The sequence below is a fragment of the Ceratosolen solmsi genome, unplaced genomic scaffold, assembly GCF_000503995.2.
Source record: "Ceratosolen solmsi marchali unplaced genomic scaffold, CerSol_1.0 scaffold39, whole genome shotgun sequence".
NCBI lineage: Eukaryota > Metazoa > Arthropoda > Insecta > Hymenoptera > Agaonidae > Ceratosolen > Ceratosolen solmsi.
In genome coordinates this window covers 930,465-956,227 of record NW_011948433.1, presented here as the reverse complement: position 1 = coordinate 956,227, position 25,763 = coordinate 930,465, and the positions used below count along the sequence as shown (strand labels likewise).

The following is a 25,763-nucleotide window of genomic DNA, read 5'->3' as shown; positions in this document are numbered from 1 at the left end:
TATATTTTCACGCTTGAAAAAAGTGGATGAAAAAGATATTTTTTTTACGTACTACATACGACTAATTATATATATATATATTATATGAAAATAAAATGAATTTCAACCGTACTTTAAATCTATAAAGATTACACGAATAAATCCAACTTGAAACGTAATTTAAGATATCTCTATTCGATATATTTAAAACGATAAAAACGAACGCTGCAGTACTACTTTGAAAAAGTGGAAGATAATAAAAACGAATAGTAAAAGTGTTTGACAACGGATCGCATTTAATTGTTCACAAGCCTCCGAAGTATTGGACGTAAGTATTAGCTGCACATTCGATATTACGAGAAGCTTGTGAAAGAGACAGGACGAGTAATATTTTAGGACACTCTAAACGACCTCGACAAACTTGGTAAGTGCAAGTTTATGATTGTATAGAAGAATATAAGGAAAGTTACGTGTATGTAAGATCCCACGATCAAATCTTCTTTTATTCTTGTAAAAAAGAGAAGAGAGAAAGAGAGAGAATTGACGTCTTTTAGTAATTTGCACTGGTATCCGTGCTGAGCTCGGTCGGATTAGAAATAAACTTCAAAAGCTTAAGTTATATAGCCGGAGGAAACGAGATCGCACGGAGCAATCGTCGGACCCATGACAATCCTCCAGACTCTATCATTGGTTACTAAATCATCTGATTCTTTATTCACTACGAGTCGTCATTGTATTTGCTTTTACTTTCTCTTTTGGTTCAAGATTGTTACAATTGTGCTGGACTGAAAAAAACTTTATTTCTGATTTCCGTTTCGCTACTATTGACATTCATGTCCTTATGCCATCTAAACTCTTTGTGGAAAAGAACACAACATCTTTTAAGAATTTAATACTTTTTTATCAATAGTTTATTTATATTATATATATATATTAAAATTCGTTTTCAATATTATTTTTTGCATGCGAAGCTAAATTAATACTTGCGCCTTGAAAAAGTAGCGATGATCGTTATATGCACTAATAAAATTTGCTGCGTCCCAAGGATCAACTACTCTTCTTCGGTGATACGTTGAAAATTTTAATCCAGTCGTGAATGTGGAAAATCAAAAACACCGCTCAAAGCGTAATTCGAAATCTGCATGATGTAGATTTTTCCGATAAATGTTTATATCAGCAAAAAGGAAGCGTGAACAAGATCGGCTGGTTGACAAATGTAATGTCGTGTCCCGACATCGGAAAAAGTTGATGCAAATAGAATTAAAATTACTTGAATAAAAAAATGAGCGGAGTAGCTGTTTCGATGAAGTCTTCAATTTTGACTTATTCCAATCCGCCTTTTGCAGTTCCCACTTTGCTTTTCCTTCTGTTTTTCCAACTTATTTGAGGCTTATAAAAAAATGAGCGGAGTAGCTGTTTCGATGAAGTCTTCAATTATGACTTATTCCAATCCGCCTTTTTCAGTTCCCACTTTGCTTTTCCTTCCGTTTTTCCAACTTATTTGAGGCTGCTTAAATCATCGAAGCTGCGACCTTTTTTCTCAGATATTTTTGATAAAAAATTTAGTGTAGCTATAATATACATCGGTTTGTCAAGATTGTCGATTAAATTTTAAATATACACTAAGTAATTACTTGAATACACTCATTCAATTGTCGGTAAATAAAGTGAGTTCCAGTGAATCTAATTAGAATTTACAAAAAGAGCCTCTTTTACAAATTTTCAATTACTTTATGCATTTAATTAATCTACTATATAGAGAATTTCAGTTATAAGGTTTGATATTAAAATGAATTTACAATAGTAGCAATTAAATTTAAATAAAATCTCTGCATTGAGAGCATTATACTCATTTCGATAAGAACTGAAAAAAAGTAATGAAATTCTTTTTGTAATTATATATTTAATATATATATACACTTTTTTATATAAAATGTTATCTCGTATTATTTCTTTATATAAACTTTGGATGCATAACAAACATCGTTTTAGAGAAATTTTAATAACAAATACTCATAATAAATGATACAAATAAATGAAAATATTTAAGAACATTATAATACTATGTTTTTATTATTTAATTTATTCAGCCTGAGATTTAATAACCATATTTAAAAATGCGCTCAAAAGCTTTTTATCAACTTTTTACATGTATTAGATTATATAGAAAGTAATTGAAAGTAATTCAATCAGATTCTTCTCTCTTAAAACATGATAATTAATTCTAATTAACAATCAACAACCGTATATTGCTTTAGAGATATGACTGGATTTATTTATTATATTAAAATATTTTCCTACTATAACGCAAATTGAACGCACTACTTCTCCGTCTATATCTCCTGTACTATATCTCCTTTATATTTTTAACGATTCTAACGATAATTTTAGCTTGAATGTACAGCTAAATATTTAATTCTATCGATTAAGACTTCAGACAGATTCCAGGCATACAAGATTATTATTACACTTTAAATAAAACTCTACTACTTTGAAACTTAGACGACTTCATTAAATTGGTGATAATATATTCTAAATAACTATACTTATCCATACCATTGATGTAAAAGAATACGTATTACAAAGTTTTTAAGCGATGAAACTAAAATCATGAACTTATTGAACTTTAAAAGTTTTATTCCTAAAAAAAATAGAAATATCTTAAAAAATTATTACATCTTAAGGAATTCAAAAGCTATGCATAAAATTCAAGAAAGAAAAAACGTATAATGTAAGAAGAAAGTAATGAACGAAGGCAATAAAAATTCTTTTCTACTCAAGATGTTCCGTAAATCTTCCTTATCATTTCCTCTTCATCAGCTTAAAAATTATAGCTATCGATCCATTGATGAAGCTTTCCTTTTTCATTTAATTGTCATTTTCTAGGAAAATTAAAATTACTTCTATTAATCTGGAATAGTTTGATGTTTCATAAGATCGTATCTTCCCATCATTGTTTTTTCACTTTTGCATTGATTATAATGAGCAAAAGTTCTTTGAACGAAGGAAATTATCTTGGAATTTTAGAGCGAAGGGAAATTAATATCCCATTAATTTAGTTCCAGTAGATGTTTATTAAATGACACGTTTCCAAGCTGAACGAGTTACCTTTTTAATTTATAACTATCTACATTTCATTTTAAATAATGTGTATTTCATCCTATTCCATTATTATTTTAATAAATAAAAACAAAAATATTGGAAATAGTTTAATGAATCTTATTTCGGGACGGTAATATTTTCCAAATAATTTATCTGCGAAAAATTATTTTTACCCCTCCAATTATCATTTTTCTCTCCAATATAAAATGTTTGTCCATTATAAAGTCCATTATAAAATGTTGTTAATTGTCATATTCTTATATCAACCAATAGCATTGGCTAGTTTGTGTTTGTAAAAGTTTTATAAACCATGAATTTATTTATAGTACACTATACATAAATCAGTCATATACATAAATTAAATCGTGAAAATCAAATATTAAAAATAAATGATCGTTTTTATATCCAGAGAACTTAAACGTAATCAAATAATTAATTAAATAAAATATTAGTTTATTTTACATTATTACTAGATTTATTTACTAGGTAGTGGGATATTTATTTTCCTAAATCTGTTAAAATATAATTATTTTTCATTTATATTTATCTGATTAATAGAAATTAGATTTTCATTATAGATTAATTTTTGAGGATAATATGTAGATAATAAATTTTATGCAACAAATTATGCAAACTAGGCAAATATTAATATTGAAATTTCACTCAAATAAAAGTATTTTTTCCTTTGTTATTAATAACGTAAATGATGTCTTTAATTTTATTGTAATGTATTCAACATTGTAAATAAATTATTTCAACATAAACGATAACTAAATAGATTATTTTAAAATTATTGACTGTATTTATTTTAATTACACTCAATATATTCTTTAATTGTTTATTTTTTCAGAAACTTCAAATTAAAAAGAATTATATACCCAATTATTATAGAATATTTATTAAAAAAAAAACAGAAAACAATAAATTTAATTTCATACCTTCATTAATTTGGTATAGTTTGAAATAAATATGATTACATTGGGAACTTGTATTGGGAACGTTTTATATTATTTTTAAACTTATCTACTTATATCAGTAATAAATTATATCAGTAATAATACTGTCTAATTATAATTTATAACTACTCGAAATAACGAACCATCTTCATTTTACTAATAATAAATGTCAGTCTATTTCGATTTCACGATTGAATACTTTGAACAAAATAATATATGAAGTAATTAAATTTTAATATAAATCCTTTTAAAATGCACCAACTTTATATAATTTTAAATTATGATATTATTTTTAATCAATTAATAATTAAATTACTTCACATTCAGAACTAGAACTTAAACGTACTATAAATGATTTTATACATCAATAATACGTAAAAAAATATTCAGTGTTTTTATTAAAAATTAGTATTCTTTGTCAATTTATTATAAATATTTAGCATGGGGTATTTACCATGTATTTTCCAGTATAGATTACTTGCAACTTACTTATTGGCTATGGTTTACATTATAATCTAACTTAATATTATAGTTTTATATGTAATGTATACTTAATTGTATGAAACGTTTGGTCGTTAAAATAAAATTAATTTAAACTACGTTTCAAATCCGAATAATCCTTACATGTTATTAAAATTGAATGTATTTTTTATGATAAATACGGATTTATGGAATTATTTAAATAGCAATATATATATATATATATATATATATTACGTTGTAAGAATCTTAATTGTGGTATAATCAAACTACCAGAATATCGATTAAAAAAGTTATAAAAAAATTTATATTCCGAAATACACTTCACCAAGTTTCACACATTTTATCAGATCATCGGTAATTTCCCACCCTCTATCGTGTTTTTGTCTTTTTTATCTTTCTTTTAGTCTTTATACTCGACAAGAAAGCAATCGTTGGTTTGAAGATTGGTTGAGTGTTCTTAGTTTGATTTACACCTCAATACATTTCTCAAGAACCTAAACTTTCGAGGTTTCCTTTTGATTTTTGGCATCTGTCAAAGAAACGTTTTGCCAGTAACATTTTCTACTACTTTATTTACTTGCCTTAACGTGACTGTTAATAAAAATAATTATTTTTAAATCTAGTAACTATTAGAATGGTAATTAATTAAAAAGAAATTGTTTACTAATAAATTATACAAGTAGTAACCTTTGAAGATAAAAATTATGAAATTCTCTTAAATATTATCAATAAATAAGAAATTTTCTGCATCTTTAATATTGCATAAACTATAATAAAAACATTTATGAATGATCAAATGCAGATAGAAAAAGGCGTGGGAGAGAAGTAAATTTGTGTCTGTTTCATACAATATTTTAAAAGCGTATTATTTGTAAATAAGCTGCTGTTTGATAAAGTAAGACAGAAAAGGGTCTGAGCCCGCATATTATCATGTCTGTTAGATTTGTGATGGTGCAGTAAAAGAAGAGAATTTGTTCATTTATAGAATCATCCAATGTGAAAAATAGCTGTTTTTTCGAACGTTTACATCTTACGAAAAAGCAAGGTAAGCGATATATGGCTCTCATTGTTTCAACGAATTTGACTCCTAACTAATTGATACCAATTATTATTGCACCATATTGATTTATATTGGAAGTAATAGAAATTCAGCTAACTATATAAAATATCGCTTATTAAAACAAAATAACCATTATCAATATAAGTAATATATTATTTTTAACGAGCGCTTACATTTATTGGTAAATGTAATAGAATAGAATGAAATATTATTAAAGAAAATTCAAAATATTTAGTATTTAGAAATTACTTACTTCTTTTCATGTATTCGCAAGATTTAGAAACTATAAGATTCCTAATATAATTTATCAAATAAAGAAATAATTCAAAGAAAAATGAAAATGAATAGTAAACTAAATACTGAAAGTAATAATATTGTCAAATGTATCATTGAAAAAGATGAGTCGATATAATTCTTCAAACCATTAATTAACAGACATATTTCAATATTTATTACAACATAGAATTCATCCTTGCAACTAGAAATTTCAGATCAGTCGAAATTTATTTTACCTTTCCAAAATTAAAAAATTAAAGAATCGATAGTTAGTCTATTTTTCATTCCGCTTAAATGCTTGTGTATAAAATTATTAAAATATTTTAATTATTCGATTAATATTGATATTGACATTATCTTTTTATTCATTTGTGAATTTATTGTGAGTACATAAGACGCGATGTTTAAATTTTTGATCATGAAGATTCATAATAAAGTATTTTACCATATTATAACGTTAAAATGCATTGTATTTTAAAGTATAATTTGTCAATTAAATACATAATTTATATTTAATAATAATAATCTTATAAATATATATTTTCACAACTCAGTGAATGTATTTAGATTATATTAGTTTAAATGGTAAATAAAATTTTTATTGCAAATGAATTTTTACGAGATATTTTCAACAATGTTAAAATGTTAATGTACTTGTAAAATAACAATGTTATTTATTCATAATACAACTAGATCTTTATAAATTCACACGGTTTGTTATATTTTTCTAATTATATAAATTAATTGTTATTGGCACTAGTAATTAAGAATATTATTTTTATTATATTATTATCTTTAAATTTTAATTTAAAGAATTTCTTTATAGCCATTTATTATTAAGACGTTGTATAACAAAATACTGAATAAAATTTCAATGATAATGAAATCTTATATAGTATACTATATATATATATATATATATATATATATATATATAATAATATATAATATATATACATATAATATTATATAATATAATATATAATACAATATAATATAATAATATATAGTACATATATATATATATATATATATATATATATATATATATAATATATAATTAAATTACAGAAAGCTTATATTATCTTTACATCACTTTACTCGAAGGTAAAATTATATGGTAGAAATAATGTTACATTGTGTTCAAATTTTTTATTTCCTAGACTTTAAAAGTATGTAGAAAGTTTTGATTAAATCTGAATATTTTAAAATATATAAAAAAAAATTATACAAATTCTCTTCGTTGTATATAGTTCTATACCGCAATATAGAAATAAATAACTGTAATATGATGTATTCACTCATAAAATCATAAAAACAATATATTTTCTAGAATATTTTTTTTAAGAAAAAATTGTGAGCTATACAGTATCTAACGATATAATATATGTAAGTTAAATAGTAATTACCCATAATAAGTACACAAATTATATATTATAATTTTATATTGGTAATTGGTAATAAAACAAATATGATATATTGAGAGCTTGCTTAAGATATTAGTCATCAACCTGATTGAATTTCCGTATATTTCATTATTTTACTCAAGGAATGATAACATGAGTCTATTATTTTCTATCTTTATATAAAGGATTCTCTATGTATTGTTATCGTTCAGTATTGTATTTTTATTTCAAATGTCTGCTCTCCGAGACGCAAAAGTACCGAGAATAACTCGGAAAATAAATTCGCAATTCCATTGTAACTCTTTTATGGTCATTAATAAAAAATGCAGCTATTATTTACATCGGAGCCTTATAATTACGTACAATAAATATACTAATAAACGTCTATAAGTAATTACACCGTAGTAGCAACATATACCACGGGATCTCTAATAAAAATTCTCTCTTGATTAGAGAGGACTCTGGCATATTAGGTATTCGACCATAAACCAACTATAAAAATCGATCATAGTATAACATGAAATTACAAGCCAATAAATATTAAATAAATTAATATTATAATTAGAGACTGTGTTAGCAGGTCCTTTCATTAATGCTGTATCGGTGCAACCCAAGCATACACTACTATTGTACCGGATCCCTTAATTCTGGTTCGAACTAAATATATCAAACACTGGCTTCAACAATCAATTATGAGTTATTTAAGTGCCTACTGTGTGTGATATAAAATTGCGTATATATTTATGAAAAATAGAATAAAGAAGGGCGCGATTAAACGAAAAGAGATACGAAGTGACAAGGGAAGAGGCACAAACACACAGGCGCACATCGTTTATTGCGGCAAATTTTTGGCAGTTCAGACTGCATCGATTCCGAGTACCATAACTAACAGTGCTATGAAATCAAAACAGAGTGTACTCGCATCAATTGAAATAAAACGTGTTTAATAGAGAGAAAAATTTTAAATTCAATTAATACACCTACATGCATTCTGTTTATAAAATTAATTTTATCTCTGTAATGAATATATTTTTACAAAACCAAATATTTGTTTTATTAACAAACATATTTCGTTAACAGATCATGTTTTCTTTTCTTTTTTTGTTTTTGTTATTTTATAGAAAATGTCCTCTGCTTTCAACGAATGGAATATATTTCTTCTGTTACTTGTGATAACTACAAAAGCATCGACTCATTGCGAACAAAAATGGGATGACATCAAAGCACCACATTCAATTACATATACATACCATATTCGCTTACTAAAAATCAACACTACCGAAGAATATAGAAATTATATACCCAATACGAAATATCAAAGTAAGTTATAATATCAAATTTTAATATATAGTTTTGTTGTTTGTTTTGATTTCGTTGCATGATTTTATTACCCTTAATTGTGGTCGATTGATTTTTTTTCAAATTCTTAAAGTTTAGATTATATCAATTTTTTATAATGTTCGAATAGCCGGTATTTCTAAATTTAAGCAGGTGTAAATTGTGTTAAATCAATAACTTTAATTATTACTTTCACCTTCTATGCGTAACAAGATTTTATAGTTAATAAGCCTAATTATATCCTGTTCGTTTAAAACTGAACTTAATATTTATTTTCGCCATTAAATAATAAAATTTCGCTATAAAAAATTTCTGCACTGTAATGTGAACAATACTAATTCATAGTATTAAAGAGCTCCATTTTTTGAAACCATTAATGAAAAGACTGACAATTACACAACAAACGTCCAAGGAGTTTTACGATGAAATGCATATTATTATAATGAATGTTTCACGAAATAATAATTTGTATTATATTGTTGCTAATTTATGAAATCATTCTTAATAGATCGCTAACTGATGTCAGAAATAACGTCCTATTATTGCAATATTTTCTTCTTCTTTTTTTTTCTACTGATTCAATTAACTGTTCGGTTAATTACTCATTTTATCTAGTTATTTCTTCTTCGCTCCGTATCTTCGTTATTGTCTATCAACGTAGGCACCTGTTACACACCAATACGATATAAATTGTAATTTATTTTTGAAAAATAATTTAAAACTTTAAAATAATTTTCTTGAAAGATCATAGTCCGATGAATATTCAAAATAATGTCGATCGTAATTAAATATATATATATATATATATATATATATATATATATATAAATTTATATATCAATTAAATTAATAAAACGGTTTATCATTACAACCAATTTTCAAATGCTCTTTCTACAATTCTTGATGCAGTATTATAAGAGCATAATTATGCATTATATATTTGAATTGTCGGCAATTTAATATAAGACTTAATTGCCACGACAGCAATTGATTCAATTTTATAAAGATAATGGTAGTGCTATAATCATTTTTTTTTTTTTAAATTTTTATAATTAACTGCAATTATCCTATTGTACATACGATAATAAATAAATTTGTTAATTAAGCAAATATATTCATGATAAAAATAAAGTTTGCAATGTATTACTGAGAAACAATATATCATTATAACAAATTATTAAGTGAATTAATAATTACATATTCAAGTAAAAAAAATTTTTTCTACTGATAACTTTTCATTACCAAATGAAGTGTAATTCTTTTATAATTTAGAAAGAATAATTTAATGTTTATAAATATGATATTTAACTGCAGGAGATAAATTTTTGATCGATTGTATTTTTAAACTAGTCGGTTTCACATTCATCGAAACGAATATTTATATATTTTATCTATTAATGGTAATATTTATTAGTAGTTTATAATAAATATAAACATTTATAAATATTTTACAATTATAAAAACTGTTGACTAAAAATTAGAGTATTATTTAATATTCTGATACTCATTAAACTCTAGACTTGACGGCAAAGACAGTAAAAGTTTATTCCTGATGATAAAGTTGACTTCATTCACCAAAGCAATGACATCCGAAAGTCAATACTTTTGCATTTTCCTGTTCTCGTCAATTCCTGTCCTCGAGTCTAACCCTATTACGAACTTATTACTTACTTACTCGTCTTCGGTTCTCAAATTTTTCACTTGTTCTCTGTATGCCTCAAAAACAATGATGAATAATGATAAAGAATGATAAAGAATAAAAAAAAAAGTAATGTAATAATAAATTTAAGCTTCCATCTTGATCAAACAACGAAAATGTATTAGCGCTTTTAATCGCATTTTGATACTTGAATATAATGAAAATCCAGCAATAGAGGCCATATATAATGCTGACGTTCTGCATAAAGGAAAAAAAAAAGAAAAATAATGAACTCTCACGAGCTGTGATATTGTCGCGAAAGTCTGGCAAGTCGCCAGTCGAAATTACCTTTCAAGATTGTAGAAGAATAAGGCTGAGAAACCCGCGAGGTGCTTCGTGGTGTCATCCACACCTAGAATTGATGGTACAGTCTTTGTCAAAAATTGTAATAAAAATTATTTATGCATAAGATATGTATCGTGTCATTAATGGTAATGCTGATAGTGATTGTTAATAAAAAAATAACAAGCTATTGTCTTCTTTAGCTTTTTTCTTTTTTTTTATTATAGAATTTCTACATTACATTGTCATCAGTCATCTCTTAAGAATTATGTTTTCCATTATCATTATCAATAATTTATTTCTTTTAATTGAAGCTTGAAAATCGTTATTTTATAATAAATAACACACCTTCTGAAGTTTCTTCTATAATCTGAATAGAAAACTGTTATATAGTAGCAACGAATATTTATGGTCTTGTTTATATCTTCATTATCGAGTCATACAATTACGAAAAAAAAATTGTTGAAAAACTTTAAATTTATGAAATTATATTATTAAGCTCTTCACTTAATTGAATAATGTTAGGTTGAATTGTCCTAGCTTATTTTATGAACGTATCACGAGGATCAATAATTATCTTGTTACTCGGATACTGCAGAATATTTACTGAATATTTACGAGGTTTCATGACCTTTTGCATACAATATTTATTCAATTAATAATATCGTTAAAATTATAGCTGGCGAATTATCATATAATTTTATTATAAATTCAAATATATATGTAATATGACATATAATATTTGATATATTATAATATATTCAATTGGCTAAAAAATTTTAAGTACGATTAAAATTTTCATATTTTTATATTTTTGTTTGACTCGAGTCTTACTCGAAAGCTTTTGAATGCTCTAGATATTATCAACATTAAACATGTGGAACATACAAATTAACGCATTTCCTCGTTAAAAAGAAAATTCCGATAAATTTGATTCATAAGTTTGATAGCTTTTGATCGATTGATTACCACATATGATAGTCTTCAATACATTAACATTTTCCTACATTAACAAGACATATTCTTATTTATCTATAATTTATTATTTTTTGCTTTGAAATGTTCATCCGTTTCTATGGAATAAGAAATATTTTTATTTCATTGAATGTTATCTTGAAAAACGGTACGCGCATAATTTATAAGAAAACAATTTTTGTTCGAAACAATGGTTTATCGAACGAACTCTTTAAGCTGACCATCTATCATTATAATTTTATGGCCACTGAAAAATTTCGTGGGTAAAATGGAATATTAAAGCACATATCCTTTAATCGAATTTAATCTTTTCATAATTATACTTGTTTAATCTTCTTTTTTAGGATAATCAATGATATTACTCCGTATACAGCACAGAAGAAATTTGCCTTTACTTGTTACAGTAAATAAATATATAAAACCTTTGATTTCTTTAACGCGCACAATTCTTTTACAATTCATTATTTTACCATTGAATTTCCAAAATTTAATGATAGATCAAAATTGCAAATTAATCCAAACATTTTTATGAATCGCGTTAGACATGAGGTTTTACAGACATTCATTCACACCCAAATATTTCCACTAAAATATTTTGCATATATTCAATTATTTACTTTTACTCCGTCAATTTTAATCAGCGAAAATGATCGTATATGCTTTTTCTCATCTTTTAATTTAATTACATTAACAATACATATACTACGTAATTTATCACTAATGCGCGATCGACTGACTTAAAATTCTACGAATCAGCATTTAAGTTAATGTAGAAAAATCTTACACTATTAAATCAAGCGCATATTTAATGTTTGGGAAATGTTTTTCCACGTTTCAAAAATGCTTCAAACTATACCATAATACAGCATTTAGAAAATGCAAATATAATTTAATAATAAATAGAACTATTTAATGATATCTGTTTTTAAATTCCGGTATCTCACATGTATTTATTTCAGAAAGATACTCTCGCTCTATTTATTTCAAATAACTAAAATTTTTTCAATTCAATTCGACTTAAAATTCTTGAAATGGTTTTACTTAAATAATTAAATTTTATTTTAATGAAATAATAACTTATACACATAGATATTAAAAAATAAACTGTATACTAGAAATAAACATTTTTTAAAGAAAATAATTAAATTACTAAATTATTTAATTCGTTATAAAATAGATAAAATTCGATAAAATTCGATAAAATTAACATTAAAATAAGTTATATATTCATTTTTAAATAATGAAAATTAATTTGTAATCATGTTTACTTTAAAATTACATATATTTGCTAAGTAAAAAATTACTTATTGTAATGATACGTAATAAGAATCAGACAGCTCATCATGTGTATAAAAATAATTAATTTTTAACCTTCTTTTAAAACCTGATTATTTTATTTTTATATAATAACTAACTGGTACCTATATTTGTAATTGTTAATTATTTTTAAAGTATTATATAATCGATATAAAAATATTGTACTAAAAATAACAACCTTTTTTTGATAATAAATATTATTATCAATAATCGAATAAAATAATCTAAGATATAAATGATATTCGTGAATTTTATTTTATAGAATATATATAGTTATCTATATTGTTAAGCTTGAATGTAGGTTAAATCAACTTAATCTTGATTACTGGATAATTCTATTTTATCCTATTTTAAGAAACGTAAACTTACTTTTTCAAGTAAATATCGAGTAAAATTATCTTTATATTTAAATACCGATTTCATTTTATTAAAATGTAATTGGGATAAATTAAAATTATACGTATATAAATAAAATATATTCAGATAGTACTTATTGCTTTAATAATTTAAGAATTATTAATAATTAAAAATTTAATATAAGCAATCATAGCGATATATGAATCGTTTATTGTATATTCATTTTAGAATAACAAATAAACTTTAAATAATACATATTGAAATATGAATATTATAATATGATCATAATTGCCAAAAAGTAAGATGAGATCTTCGTCAAATTTTGTTTTTATATAAATTTTGTATTTACGTAACTCTACATAAGCATTGTATTGTTGCTCACTTTGTCGAGTGTACTATGCTGTTTTATATAGATTCTTCTGTATTGAATATTTTACTAAAACCATAACGTATTTTTCGTTATAACTGACATTTCTTGGATGATCAAGTATGCGAATACCCTAATTTATACTCAGTCTATCCTTTCATGTATGAAATATTTGATATTGATAATTAAATTTACGATTAAAAAATTTTAAACACTATACTTTTTATACTAAACTATACAGACATTCTATGTATGTATATATCACTTATAATATGGCAATATATGGCCCTAAATATAGTTAAATGCTCACCTTCTGCCCTCTTCTCTCATATATATTTCGTTGAGTACAGACTAACGAAGACCTTTAATGCAAGGGACGAAGCCATAAATTCAGTCAACAGCTGGACGCAGCTTGAATAGAGATAAAGATGAACAGAGTGAGAAAGCAAGTAATGGTCTATTATGTTATTAGATCCTCTCTTTATTAAGAAAAATCAAACATCCACTCCAAAATATTAACTCCCGTCTGTTTGACTTGATAAATTAAATGTTTATTAAAATTAATCTAGAATCAATTTGTGTAATATTACGATTGTAAAATTATTATTCTTTACAGTTATAAAACCGAATAATTGAAGGATAAAAATAATAATGAAGAAGTGAGCAATATTTATTCATTTATGTAAATAAAATTTTATTAAACTATATTTTTATTAAGCATTTCGAAAAAAAAAAATAGTTCGCTATATATATCTTACACTATTTATACTTTCTACCTTCATAATAACTGTAGAATTTATTAATATCGTGAATAAAGTTCGATTTATTTGGTTTTATTACACTAATAAATATTAATATAAAAACATATGTAAAAAGAATATTTAAAAAGGATATCTACATTTATCTATTATATATGTAACATTAAAGTGTTTATCAGTAGTCTTCCCATTTACAAATTTTCTTATTTGCAAGTAGCATATATTAATTTAATAAATATCAAATAAAATATAAATAACTTAAAGAAACGTTTATGAACAAAATATTTGGTTTTTAGCATTTTTGAAGTCTAAAAAAATGTTTGGTTTAACATTATTATTTATCGTCTCAAAAAGTTTTATTTATTCAAAAAAAAATTTGTTTTCGTCCAAATATTTCTTCTAAAAATTATAAAAATTAGAAAAGAAATTAAAAAAATAATTAAATATATTGAGGTTTTATTATTTTATTATAATACATTCAAGAATAAATGATATCGACACATGCAGTGTAATACAAAAATAGATTGCAAGTGAAATTAATTCTTCTTATTAAAGAAAGTATAAATTAATTTTTATATTATACATTTAAAAATTATTTTATTAGAAAATACATATTTTATATATTCTTTATAAGGTATATATATTTAAGCTGTGTGATTTCTAATTATCAAACTAAACTATTAAACTAAATTACTAATTACTTAAATAATATCATTAAAATTCTCAATAAGATATATTCATATAATATTATATCTTTAAAATTTTCTTATTATATTATTGATAAATAATTTTAAACTAATATTTATTTTAAATTTAAAGTATATAAATTTTATTGCAACGTTATTTTCAGTTATTTATTGTAAATTGTATTCAATATATATATTAAAAATGTTATAAAATTATTAAATTATTATATCATTTTAAATATACATATTTACTTTAAATTTCCATTAAATTATATGAAAATCAATTATTACTTCAATAAGAACATAATTTGATTATTCGTAATATTCTTTTAAACGATTTCAGTTGTTGTAAAATCAGACGAAGAAGATGTAACCTTCATTAGATTTTACTTAACTGTAGAAAATGAAAACAAATCGCTTCCTCATGGTTTACTTGAGCTTTATAACGATGAAATAAGCGAATTTTCTCAGGATTGTCCAGATGCAATTACACAAGTATCGCAAGTTGCAAAAGATGAAATTTCCACTTATTGGACGAGTCCTGAAGAAGGCTTTGGATGCGTCATTGTCAGGTGAAAATATTTTTATTACAATTCTACATTGGTCTTTTGCATAGCTTATATGACGAGTTCTTAGAAATCATTGCTATCTTTACTTATTTAATAACACTTCTATATACTAAGTTTTAAAGATATCTACAAAGCTTTATATGTCTATATTTCAATAGAATGTAAGAGTTTGTTTTCCTATTTTTATAATAATTATGATAATTAAGATAATTAGATGAACGTTATTTTGATTAAGTAATAGAGAATATGGTAATTCATAGAGTGTCGATAATGGAATCACCATCAATTTGGTTCATGGATGGGAACTTGGACAAAAAATTTTGCCAGGATCCCAAAACTACCGTTGATGATCCTGGTCCTGTATTGACAGAATGCTGTGCCTGTAACGAGGCCAAGTACGAGCTCGCCTTTGAAGGACTTTGGTCAAGATATACTCATCCGAAAGTAATGAGCACATTGTGTTATAATTACATATAATTATTTATAGAGGTGAATTTCTTCGTTAAATTGAATTTTTTTAACAGAATTTTCCGAGTAAACCGTGGAATGCAAGATTCTCCGATGTAATTGGCGCTTCACATGCATCAAAATATCGTTTTTGGAAATACAATGGTTTTGCTAGTGAAGGCTTAAAGCAAGTTGCTGAAAATGGCTTAACTCGAATTTTAGAATCGGAGCTAAAGAACAAAGTACAATCTGAACAATAAGTTAGACGCTCAGTTACCAGCTCATTAGGTTGAAATTTTATTTTTTTCTATTTACAGAGTATTCATATAAGAACCATCATCAAAGCTAGAGGTATAAACTTTCCAAATATAACTAGTAAGACTTTTGCAGTATTTAAAGTTGATCAACAACACCATCTTATGTCACTGGTCTCGATGATAGGTATATACTTAATATAACTATAATTAGTTTTTATGCCTTTCACTCTCAGTAAGGAATAGAAAAGATAGAGAGGCGTGTAACGATTAAAAATGCCTGAGGGAATATGTTTTAGATCCATCGCCTGATTGGTTCGTTGGTGTATCTGGATTAGAGCTCTGTTTACCTAATTGTTCTTGGATTGAGCAAAAAGAGCTCAACTTGTATCCAATTGACGCAGGTACAGATGATGGCATTACTTACGAAGTAAGTTAATTTATAAGTGCAATCCTATACTATTTATCCACTTTTTTATAGTCTTATAATGTATTATTTAATCAAGTTCGTTTTAGCTTTGATTTTCATATTTTTCCTTTGTACATTAATTTCGATTATTTTTTGGCAAAAATTTAAGGCGCGTTAAAAAAATGCTTTTTTTACCTATGGAAAATAATTATTTTTAGAAATAATACAATTAAATGTCATTTCCAATATGTAAAGAAAATGCAATATGTAACATTGGAATATAATATGTAAAAACCATCGTTGTATTAACGAATCCAATATAATATAAAATTTGTATAAGCAATTGGTCTCCTTGAATTTTCATAAATTAAAAAATTACAATTAAAGGTAACTAAAACTAATGAAATGTACATCTACATACTATTGGCAATAGGCAATAAACTCGGAGACAAACCCCCGTGATGTTATTAGAAGAATAACAACAAAGTGGCCGGAGGACGAACGTTCGCCTTTTTACGACTTAACAGCCATCGACATGAATCCTTTAGCCAAACTTTATATTAAACGTCAACGGATCTATGAAAAAAACTGTGAAAAGTCGCCGGTGATCGAGAATAATGAAGGTGTAAATCAACCGATTATGCGTAGCAAGTATTAGTTGCATTTGCATTTTTATTTGCATACATTAAATATTTATAATAAGCTTCATTTGAACCATTAGTTTCAATCAACTCACATTCATATGGATTACACACATTATATACGTATGATATACGTAAATAATAAATAAAATTAAACTGATCATCGCTTATCCTATGAAATGCAGGTAATAAATATTACCGTAGAGTGGTAAAAATTTTCTTTCCGTTCATTCATTCATCTGTTGCTTTTTCAAATAGATAAATATATAATTTTTAAGTAAGCTTTTTATTTTCGTTTAATAAAGAAAGAATGCGTAAGAAAGAGCAAGAGGGTGAAGAGAGAAATAAAGAGAGAGAGAGAGAGAGAGAGAGAGAGAGAGGGAGAGAGCAATATAGATAATTAGATGAGAATTAGATAACGTAGGTAACGAAAGAAATTTTATTATAAGAATTGTTTAAATTTTGCATTTGACACTGCAAATAGTTTAAAATATAACATTTGTTGTTTGCTAATTAATTAACTTATACGGTACGTATACACGAGGATAGATTTTTTTATAAAATTGATTATAAATTTAATGTATAAATAATTTAGAATATACGGTTATGGATAATTATTAGATCAAATAGCCAAGCTTATTCATTAATTAATATTACACTGTGTCAATGAATTTAAAATATATGAAAACAAATTATAATTTCAAATTATTATTCCAATGATTTTGTTTGTTTTTTTTTTTAATTTACGAATTCGCGTGTCAAGATGTATCAAGCATTTTGAAAGTCCTTTGCACTCGATGCATTGGATGTTGTTAACACGTCATTCCTAATTTGTATGGTATTCGAATGATGCGGTACACGTATTGAGTAAATATGCCGAAATCTCGTAGCAAATAATCATTTCTCCGAAGAACAGTCTAGCAGAATGATTAGAGATCTCCTAATGAACTGTCACGAAGCACACGCGAAATTGAAGTAAAACCCTCATGTAGTGCATGACTGGTAGAAAAAAAATTAATAAAGAAGGATGAGGATAAAAGTAACCTGAAGCTTTTGGGAATTTAGAGGCGTGTCAGGTGACTGCGTGGGCTCAATGGGAGAGTTGCTCGGTCACCTGCGGCGTAGGCATAAAGCTCAGACAACGAAAGTACAAGAATGAAAAATCGGCGATGAAGCACAACTGTAACATACCACTCAGCAAAAGGATCCCCTGCTACACCGAGAAAAACTTCATATGGTAAGTGACTGCGTGTAAAAACGTCGCCTTGAGTGGCTAAAGCGTCTTCTTTGTTCACGACAGTCCTCCCCAGGAAGTCGATGAAAAAAAGTGCCCGATGTTACCCTGGAGCGAGTGGTCGCCCTGCACCAAGACTTGTGGCCCCGAGAGTCGAACGCGTGAACGTAACTTCCGATCGAAGGAGCACCACAAAAAGTGCAAGCATTTATATCCGAGTATAGAGCTCCAGCAGACCATGGATTGTAAGAACCCGTCGTGCAATAATGAGGATTTCGCAGGGATCTCCGACACTACGATCAAGGACATCGCTAAACTGGAACCGGTAAGCGAGACTTACGAGATGCACGAGACGAGCGAGATGAATGAGATGTACGAGACAAGAGAAATGAACGAGATGGGAGAGAAAAGCGAGCCCCCAGCCGATGTTTCCGAGGTGTTGAACGAGGATTTGATGAGGGTGGAGAATGGCGAGAAGGTAACCGGTGAAAAGAGATAGCTGAAGATACTGCTATCAGCTTTTTTTATTCCAAAAATTCACAGTGGAACATCTACTAAATGTCAAATGCGTAGTAATGTAAACGTATTTTAATATAATATTCACTTTTCCATTAGGTGTCACTTTTAAACTAACAAAGAACTAGAGACTAACTAAAATCCATTGACTGAACATCTCGCCATCTCTCTCTCTCCTTCATCAAGTGAAATGCAAATCAAACGCAAGTTTGATAAGTTATACATTCATTTTGCTTTATTTAATTGCCCATTAACAATTTCGTAACTGTTTTAACTTCCAAGCTAAGAGCGTCTCGTATAAATCGGCCGTTGCTACTATCATTGCAATTCTCATGTATCGTCTTTATGAATTATTTGCCAATGTCACTTATGCATGTATTTAAGAGGGATTATAAAGGGAACTATTTTCAACTATGCAATTAAAATCATACAATTTATGGGTTTCGTAAAAGAATAATCATCATTGGTTAATAAAATATACCTTACTTGTTAGAAACAAACTTCGAAATATAAACGATCTTTTTTTAATTTTGATAACATTATTATTACATTTATTTTTCAACTTTTTTTTATAATAATTTATTGATTATTACTTTTAAAGTGATTGAAAAAAATAATAATAATCTTTAATAGATTTGATCAAACGTTTAGTCTTCAATCAAATATATATATTCAAACATATAAATAATATTAATGCTGGACGATTAAAAAAGTTATTCGAAATCACATTCATAGCGATCTGTCTTTTTATTATATAATACCTATAATAACAAAAATTACTGTACAAATTTGTAATTGCTATATATATATATATATATATATGTGTGTGTGAGTGCATTAATTAATTTTATACAAGCCTATCATGAATTTTTCATTTAATACATTAATCTTATTTTATTCAAATTAAATCATTTGTATAAGAAAAAATTCATTTTCTTTAAAAATGTCATAAATATATTAATAATAGCTTCAAAATCTCAAATATTTAAAAAAATACTTTTTATAAAAAGACCTTAGACATTTCAAATAATGCATATTAATCTGTGCCTGCTGATCACTATAAAATGACTGTCAAATAAACATTAAAAAAATATATAGAATCCTATAGTTATATTTTTTTAGATAACAATTTAATTAGATACTATATTTAAAAAAAACTGCATAACATATGCTTAATTTATCTTATAGTAAACAAAATTGTAAACAAAACATATTCTATTTCCATATCTCTAAATATAGAAAAAGTAAAGTCGTTAACAAAATTGATACTATTGGACAACAGTTATATCTTGTATAACCATCTTAATATGTGAAATATAACAAGGAAAAAAAATTCTAACTTATGTACTGCAATTAAATTCTATAAATATTATTCATATCGATATCTGCAGGAAAAAGTGTTTCTAGCTTTTCTACAATTTTATTGAAAACATCAATTTTTATTTATATTTCAATATTTTTACAAATGAAATCAATGTACAATATATTTACATTTGTTTATTTTCACTATGAATATATAGATTTCGTGTTATAAAATACAATTTTATTACATTTGGCAATATTTATGAAAGTCAGATATATGTCCTTATTAATGAAATACTTCATTGAGTGATTCCTGAATGGCATATAAATACTAAAAATACCTTTTTTCAACATATTAAAAGACTTTTAAGATAAAAAAAAAAAAAAAAAAAAAAAAAAAAAAAAAAAAAAAAACTTAAGATATAAGACTACAGTAAGCAGTAACGTATTAATAATTGAACAGAAATGCATAAACGAACGCTTCACCCATTGGTCGGTATGGAGTCCCTGCTCGGTGTCATGTGGCTTAGGTACGAAAGGCCGATCTCGACAAATCAAACCCGAATGGAACAATTCACCAGACGTCGGGAAAGATGTCAGCATTAACGAGTGTCTATACCAATTAACGTCGTGCGAGGGCAAAACCAAATTCTGCCAAATCACTAAAGAGAGGACAGAAGGTATTTTCGTGCATTCTTATTTTAAAATAAAAAATCACTTTATAATATACATTATAGATAGTATACTACGCTCAATGCACTTGCAGACAATTCATCTTACATATTTACGTAATAAGAATTACGTTATACCTACTGCTTATTTAAATGCATCAATTTTCTTAAACTTTTCAAATATATAAGAATTACCAAGTGCTGGGAATTAATTTTATAACTCATACGTTTAATATTACACAAATTTTTAATAAAACCTCTTATTACTTGAAGATAATATAACGTTCTGACAATTTCCTTTTTTACATGTCCTTTATCACTTAAAATTCACGTACTCAAGAATTATTCTATATGTGTTTATGAAAATCAATCTAACACATAACTAATTAAAAACTTCATAAAAATAAGAAAGTTCTCCATGTGTTTCATAAAACTTTGTATTAGTTTTCTAATAATTCATATTAATAAATATAACAAATTTAATATCTAACAATATTATTTGCAGTGAAATAATTAAAAAAAATAATATAATTCTATAAAAATAAAATTTATAATACATCTTTCAATTTTCAGATAAAGCTACGGCGTCTTTAAAAATTGACTTATCAAAATTCATGCAGAATTTTCCCACAATGTTTTTATTCGGTGAAAGATATATCGCATAAAAGTAAAAAATTAAAAAAATGAAATTACAAATCCTTATTTAAATCAATTTTTTAATTACACAAATTATTAATGTTTATTAAATTGCAGAGTTTATTAGTTAGAAGTATAGACTTATCGTTCAAATAATATGTTGACGGTTACCTTTAATACGTATACGTAAATTAATTGTAAATTGATGTTTAAATTTACATGACTATTTCTTCTTGATAATTATATTAATACTTCGTATTGCAATAAGTATAAAACACATTGAAGACATTGAAATTCTTCAGCTTACTTCAAATTGAAATGACATTCTGAAATTTTCTACGTTATAACCCTGCATTACATGGAAATGTTCGACATTGCAAACATTTAATTCCGTAAAATTTGAAACAAAAATACAAAATCTTTTAAATGAAAAATTTTTTGTGGTGGTGTAGTGATTTGCTCACAGCCGAAACAACCTGGCGAGTGTCCTGACGGACACAACGACAATTCTTTGCGTTACTACTTTGACAAAGCCAAGGGCACATGTATAATTTTTCATTATACCGGTTGTAATGGTAATATGAACAATTTTCGAACGTTTCAAGAATGCCAATCAACCTGCAGTACATTCCGTAAGTTCATTCATGCATTAACCAATTTTAATACAGTTGGCTGTAGGACTGAAAATACCGACAAAAATAACTGCAATTTAATGCAAGTAAATGGCGGGGAAATGGGAATAAATATGCAATAAATACAAAATATTCATTTGTTGGATAAGGAATATTAATAATAAAAATTATCAACGAATAATTTTTTTTGTTTTTTTTTTGTTTTTTTATACGATAGAATTTTAATAATAACTTCAACGATTACTAACAAAAGCTTTTGTTAAACATTTGTATGCTTACTAACCGGTGAAATGGCAGAAGATAACTCAAATTTAAGAAATTATAAAGTACAGCTGAGCAGTATTGTCACTTATAATGTACCACTAATCGATGATGCAACAAACTTCAAGATCAAACGTATATGTGGTGACTTATCTATTCGATTTTTTCTTTTGTTATTCATATAAAAATATAGTTTCAATAATATATTCTGCTAATAGTTTCTAACATGCTTGTCATATCATATATTTATCATACATCTATTTAAAACTATGCTTCTTTAATTTGCATATACCGAACGTATTATTTGGCTTATTATCATTAATTCGGTGTCTATAATTGTAATTTTTAAAATGCGATTGATATTTTTCGTTTATCTTCATTTTATCGCCATTATTTTTAAATGTACCAAGGCAACCGAGTAAACTGGCATAAAGTGTCATTTCATGTCAATGTTCTCTGATTTGATAGACGAAGAAAATCATTCCGAACGTCGTAAGAAAAAGCACAAGAATCATGAAGGGACCAAATCAAACTCGCCATACGATGAGAAAGTAGATTGTAAAATCTCAGAATGGAACATCAATTTTCTATGTTCGAGTTGTGATGGATATCTTGTACTCAATCGCACTGTATTGGTATATTTATAAATACTCTTAAATAATAAATAGACCAACCAATTAACTAATTATTGAGAATGAATTTGTAATTGTCGTGTTTAGGTAGAAGCTAGAAACGGAGGTAAACCTTGTCCAACCAAGCGATTTCGAATAAAAAAGTGTCATAAAGTTATGGAAGAGTGTGGTAAATATTTAGAATCAATGTTATTTAATTTAAATTTTGAATATTATAGAATACACGAAATGCACAAAGCTAATAAATTTCATAAATCGAAAATAATAATATTCGCTTATATCGCAAACGTATTTGTAAACACATAATATTTATTATTAAAATATATTTCAGATGGAGAGAGCAGACGCAAACGAATTGTTAAGTAAAGAATTATTAATAAAGCAGATCCTATGGATGAAGAAGGTAGAAAAGTAAAATTCTATAATCATTTCTAAAGTCATTCAATTATAAAAAAAAATAATCACTATTATTTACACATCTCTTACAAGATCTCTTATAAAAAAATTTCTGTATTTTCCCATACTATAATAATATTGGAAACATTTCTAAAGTTATATTTTATAAAAAATACAGAATCAAATTCATATATTACGTGTAATTTCTAAATACGGTAATAAAAATTGGAGTGAAATTCATCTATAATAGTCAAAGTTCAAATAAAATAGGAATTATTTTTTGTACTGCTTCCTAATAAATTATAAACAAATAAGACTCAATAATTGTTGATTTACCAATTTATTTAATTTACTTTTTCAATTAATTGAACTGTATGTGCTAAGTTTAATGTAGTTGATAGTATCTATTGCGATGTTTCATTTTTGTTCTAACAATAGATTTATAATTTATTACTTGATTGCATTAATTACAATCGTTCTTGTACTGGTATGAAAAAATGAAGAAACGAATGAAGAACAGCGTTATGATGATTTTCATTGCTTAACACAAAATTTCATTCTACGCTATTATTCTTAGTTACATTTACAATCTGTGTAAAATAATTATCACTTTGTTAGTTTTGTTAAAATTATACAATTTTTTATAATTTATGTAAAATATAAGTTGTTACAATGTAAAAACTTTAGCATAATTCAAGATATTGTATTTCAAATAACCTTTAACAACATTTAATTTGAATATCATGGCATTTCATAAAGTTATTCTAATTTAACTTTAATAAACATCCAATGCAATATAATAAGCAAGATTTCAGATAATAATAGACATAATTACAGATTATGTGAATACTTTCTTCTTTTTTTTTTTTATTTTTATTTAGTCATAATTTATACCATTGTTTTTTATTATTAAACACTTAGTACAAGAAAACAAATGATGTATCATTTATGCTGTATCATTAAATAACATATATTATTTTTATCTATCAAAATATTTACGCTTTGTGTCGACTAAGCCTTACTATAATTTCAAGTAAAGTGGGAAATTGTATTTTTACATTTTTCAGCATCGAGACATTGTCGGGTAAGTCAATGGAGCTTATGGTCGAGCTGCACAGCGACTTCCGGACTGTCACAACGCCAACGAACGCGAAATATTGTTGTGGCACCACGAGGATTAACCGATAGAATATGCTCCACCCTTATTGAAAAGGAGAACTGCAGAGTTCCTGCATACTAGGAATATATTCCTTCAAGTAATCGACGGGTACACGCGACATAATTCTTTTCCTAGTCTACTACAGTCAAATATTTCTTTTGGAAAGTGTAGAGCTGCTATAGACTAACAAGTTTTTTTTATTATGAGTTGCAATAATACCCGTTGCTCGTTGTAATATTGTTTATTCCATAAATTATGAACGAGAACCGGTACACGCACACCAATTACTACGACAAACGTTTCTTTACAAGCACATGAGAATGTTACTTCATGACCTTAATAATAATCGGATACTTTTACAAGGTATTCTTTATCTGTAATTAATATATTGGCTACTTCTGTTTATATAAATTTTTAACAGTTATGGTTTAAAATTCTCTTAATTTTATTGCCCTATGTTATTAATTATTTATTATAAAATTACGAGACCATTTGGAGCTAAGAATAATTGTTTTATAATAGTATTTTACTTTTGCACATTAACATTGACATTATAAATATTTTGGTTCTATTATTAAGCACAAATCAAACTAATACATGTGAGTATTGGTACAAAAAGATTATAGTAAAAAATCAAATGTATATTGCACTAGTAATGTAAAATAATTCTGTAATTATATATATTATATATACCATATTTATTATATATAATATATATTTACTGTATAATTATGTACACAATATTATAATTACATACTTATTAACTATAATTATCATTTACATATTTAAAATATCTGCAGTTTTGTCCAATATATAAATGGCACTAATGAGAAAAATGAAAACTTTATAATTATAATGTGAAAACACAATTGACTGACAAACAAATTTTTAATGTAGAATCTTATTAATAAATAATATACAAAATAAATATAAGAATTATGTATTATATTTATTAAATTACAT

General features: G+C 25.8%; 1 protein-coding gene across 1 annotated transcript; it reads left to right on the top strand.

The window, feature by feature from the left end:
• The first annotated feature begins 356 nt into the window (after positions 1-356).
• LOC105364595 (spondin-1-like) lies at positions 357-23,648 on the top strand. Its single transcript, XM_011502575.1, has 16 exons — positions 357-403; positions 8,384-8,582; positions 15,385-15,613; positions 15,871-16,054; positions 16,135-16,299; positions 16,375-16,498; positions 16,611-16,741; positions 17,154-17,367; positions 18,427-18,598; positions 18,662-19,073; positions 20,877-21,093; positions 22,173-22,352; positions 22,650-22,757; positions 23,082-23,248; positions 23,333-23,414; positions 23,577-23,648. The coding sequence occupies exons 2-16, from the start codon at positions 8,387-8,389 to the stop codon at positions 23,609-23,611; spliced, it is 2,616 nt and encodes an 871-aa protein (XP_011500877.1). The 5' UTR covers positions 357-403; positions 8,384-8,386; the 3' UTR covers positions 23,612-23,648.
• The last annotated feature ends 2,115 nt before the right edge of the window (positions 23,649-25,763 follow it).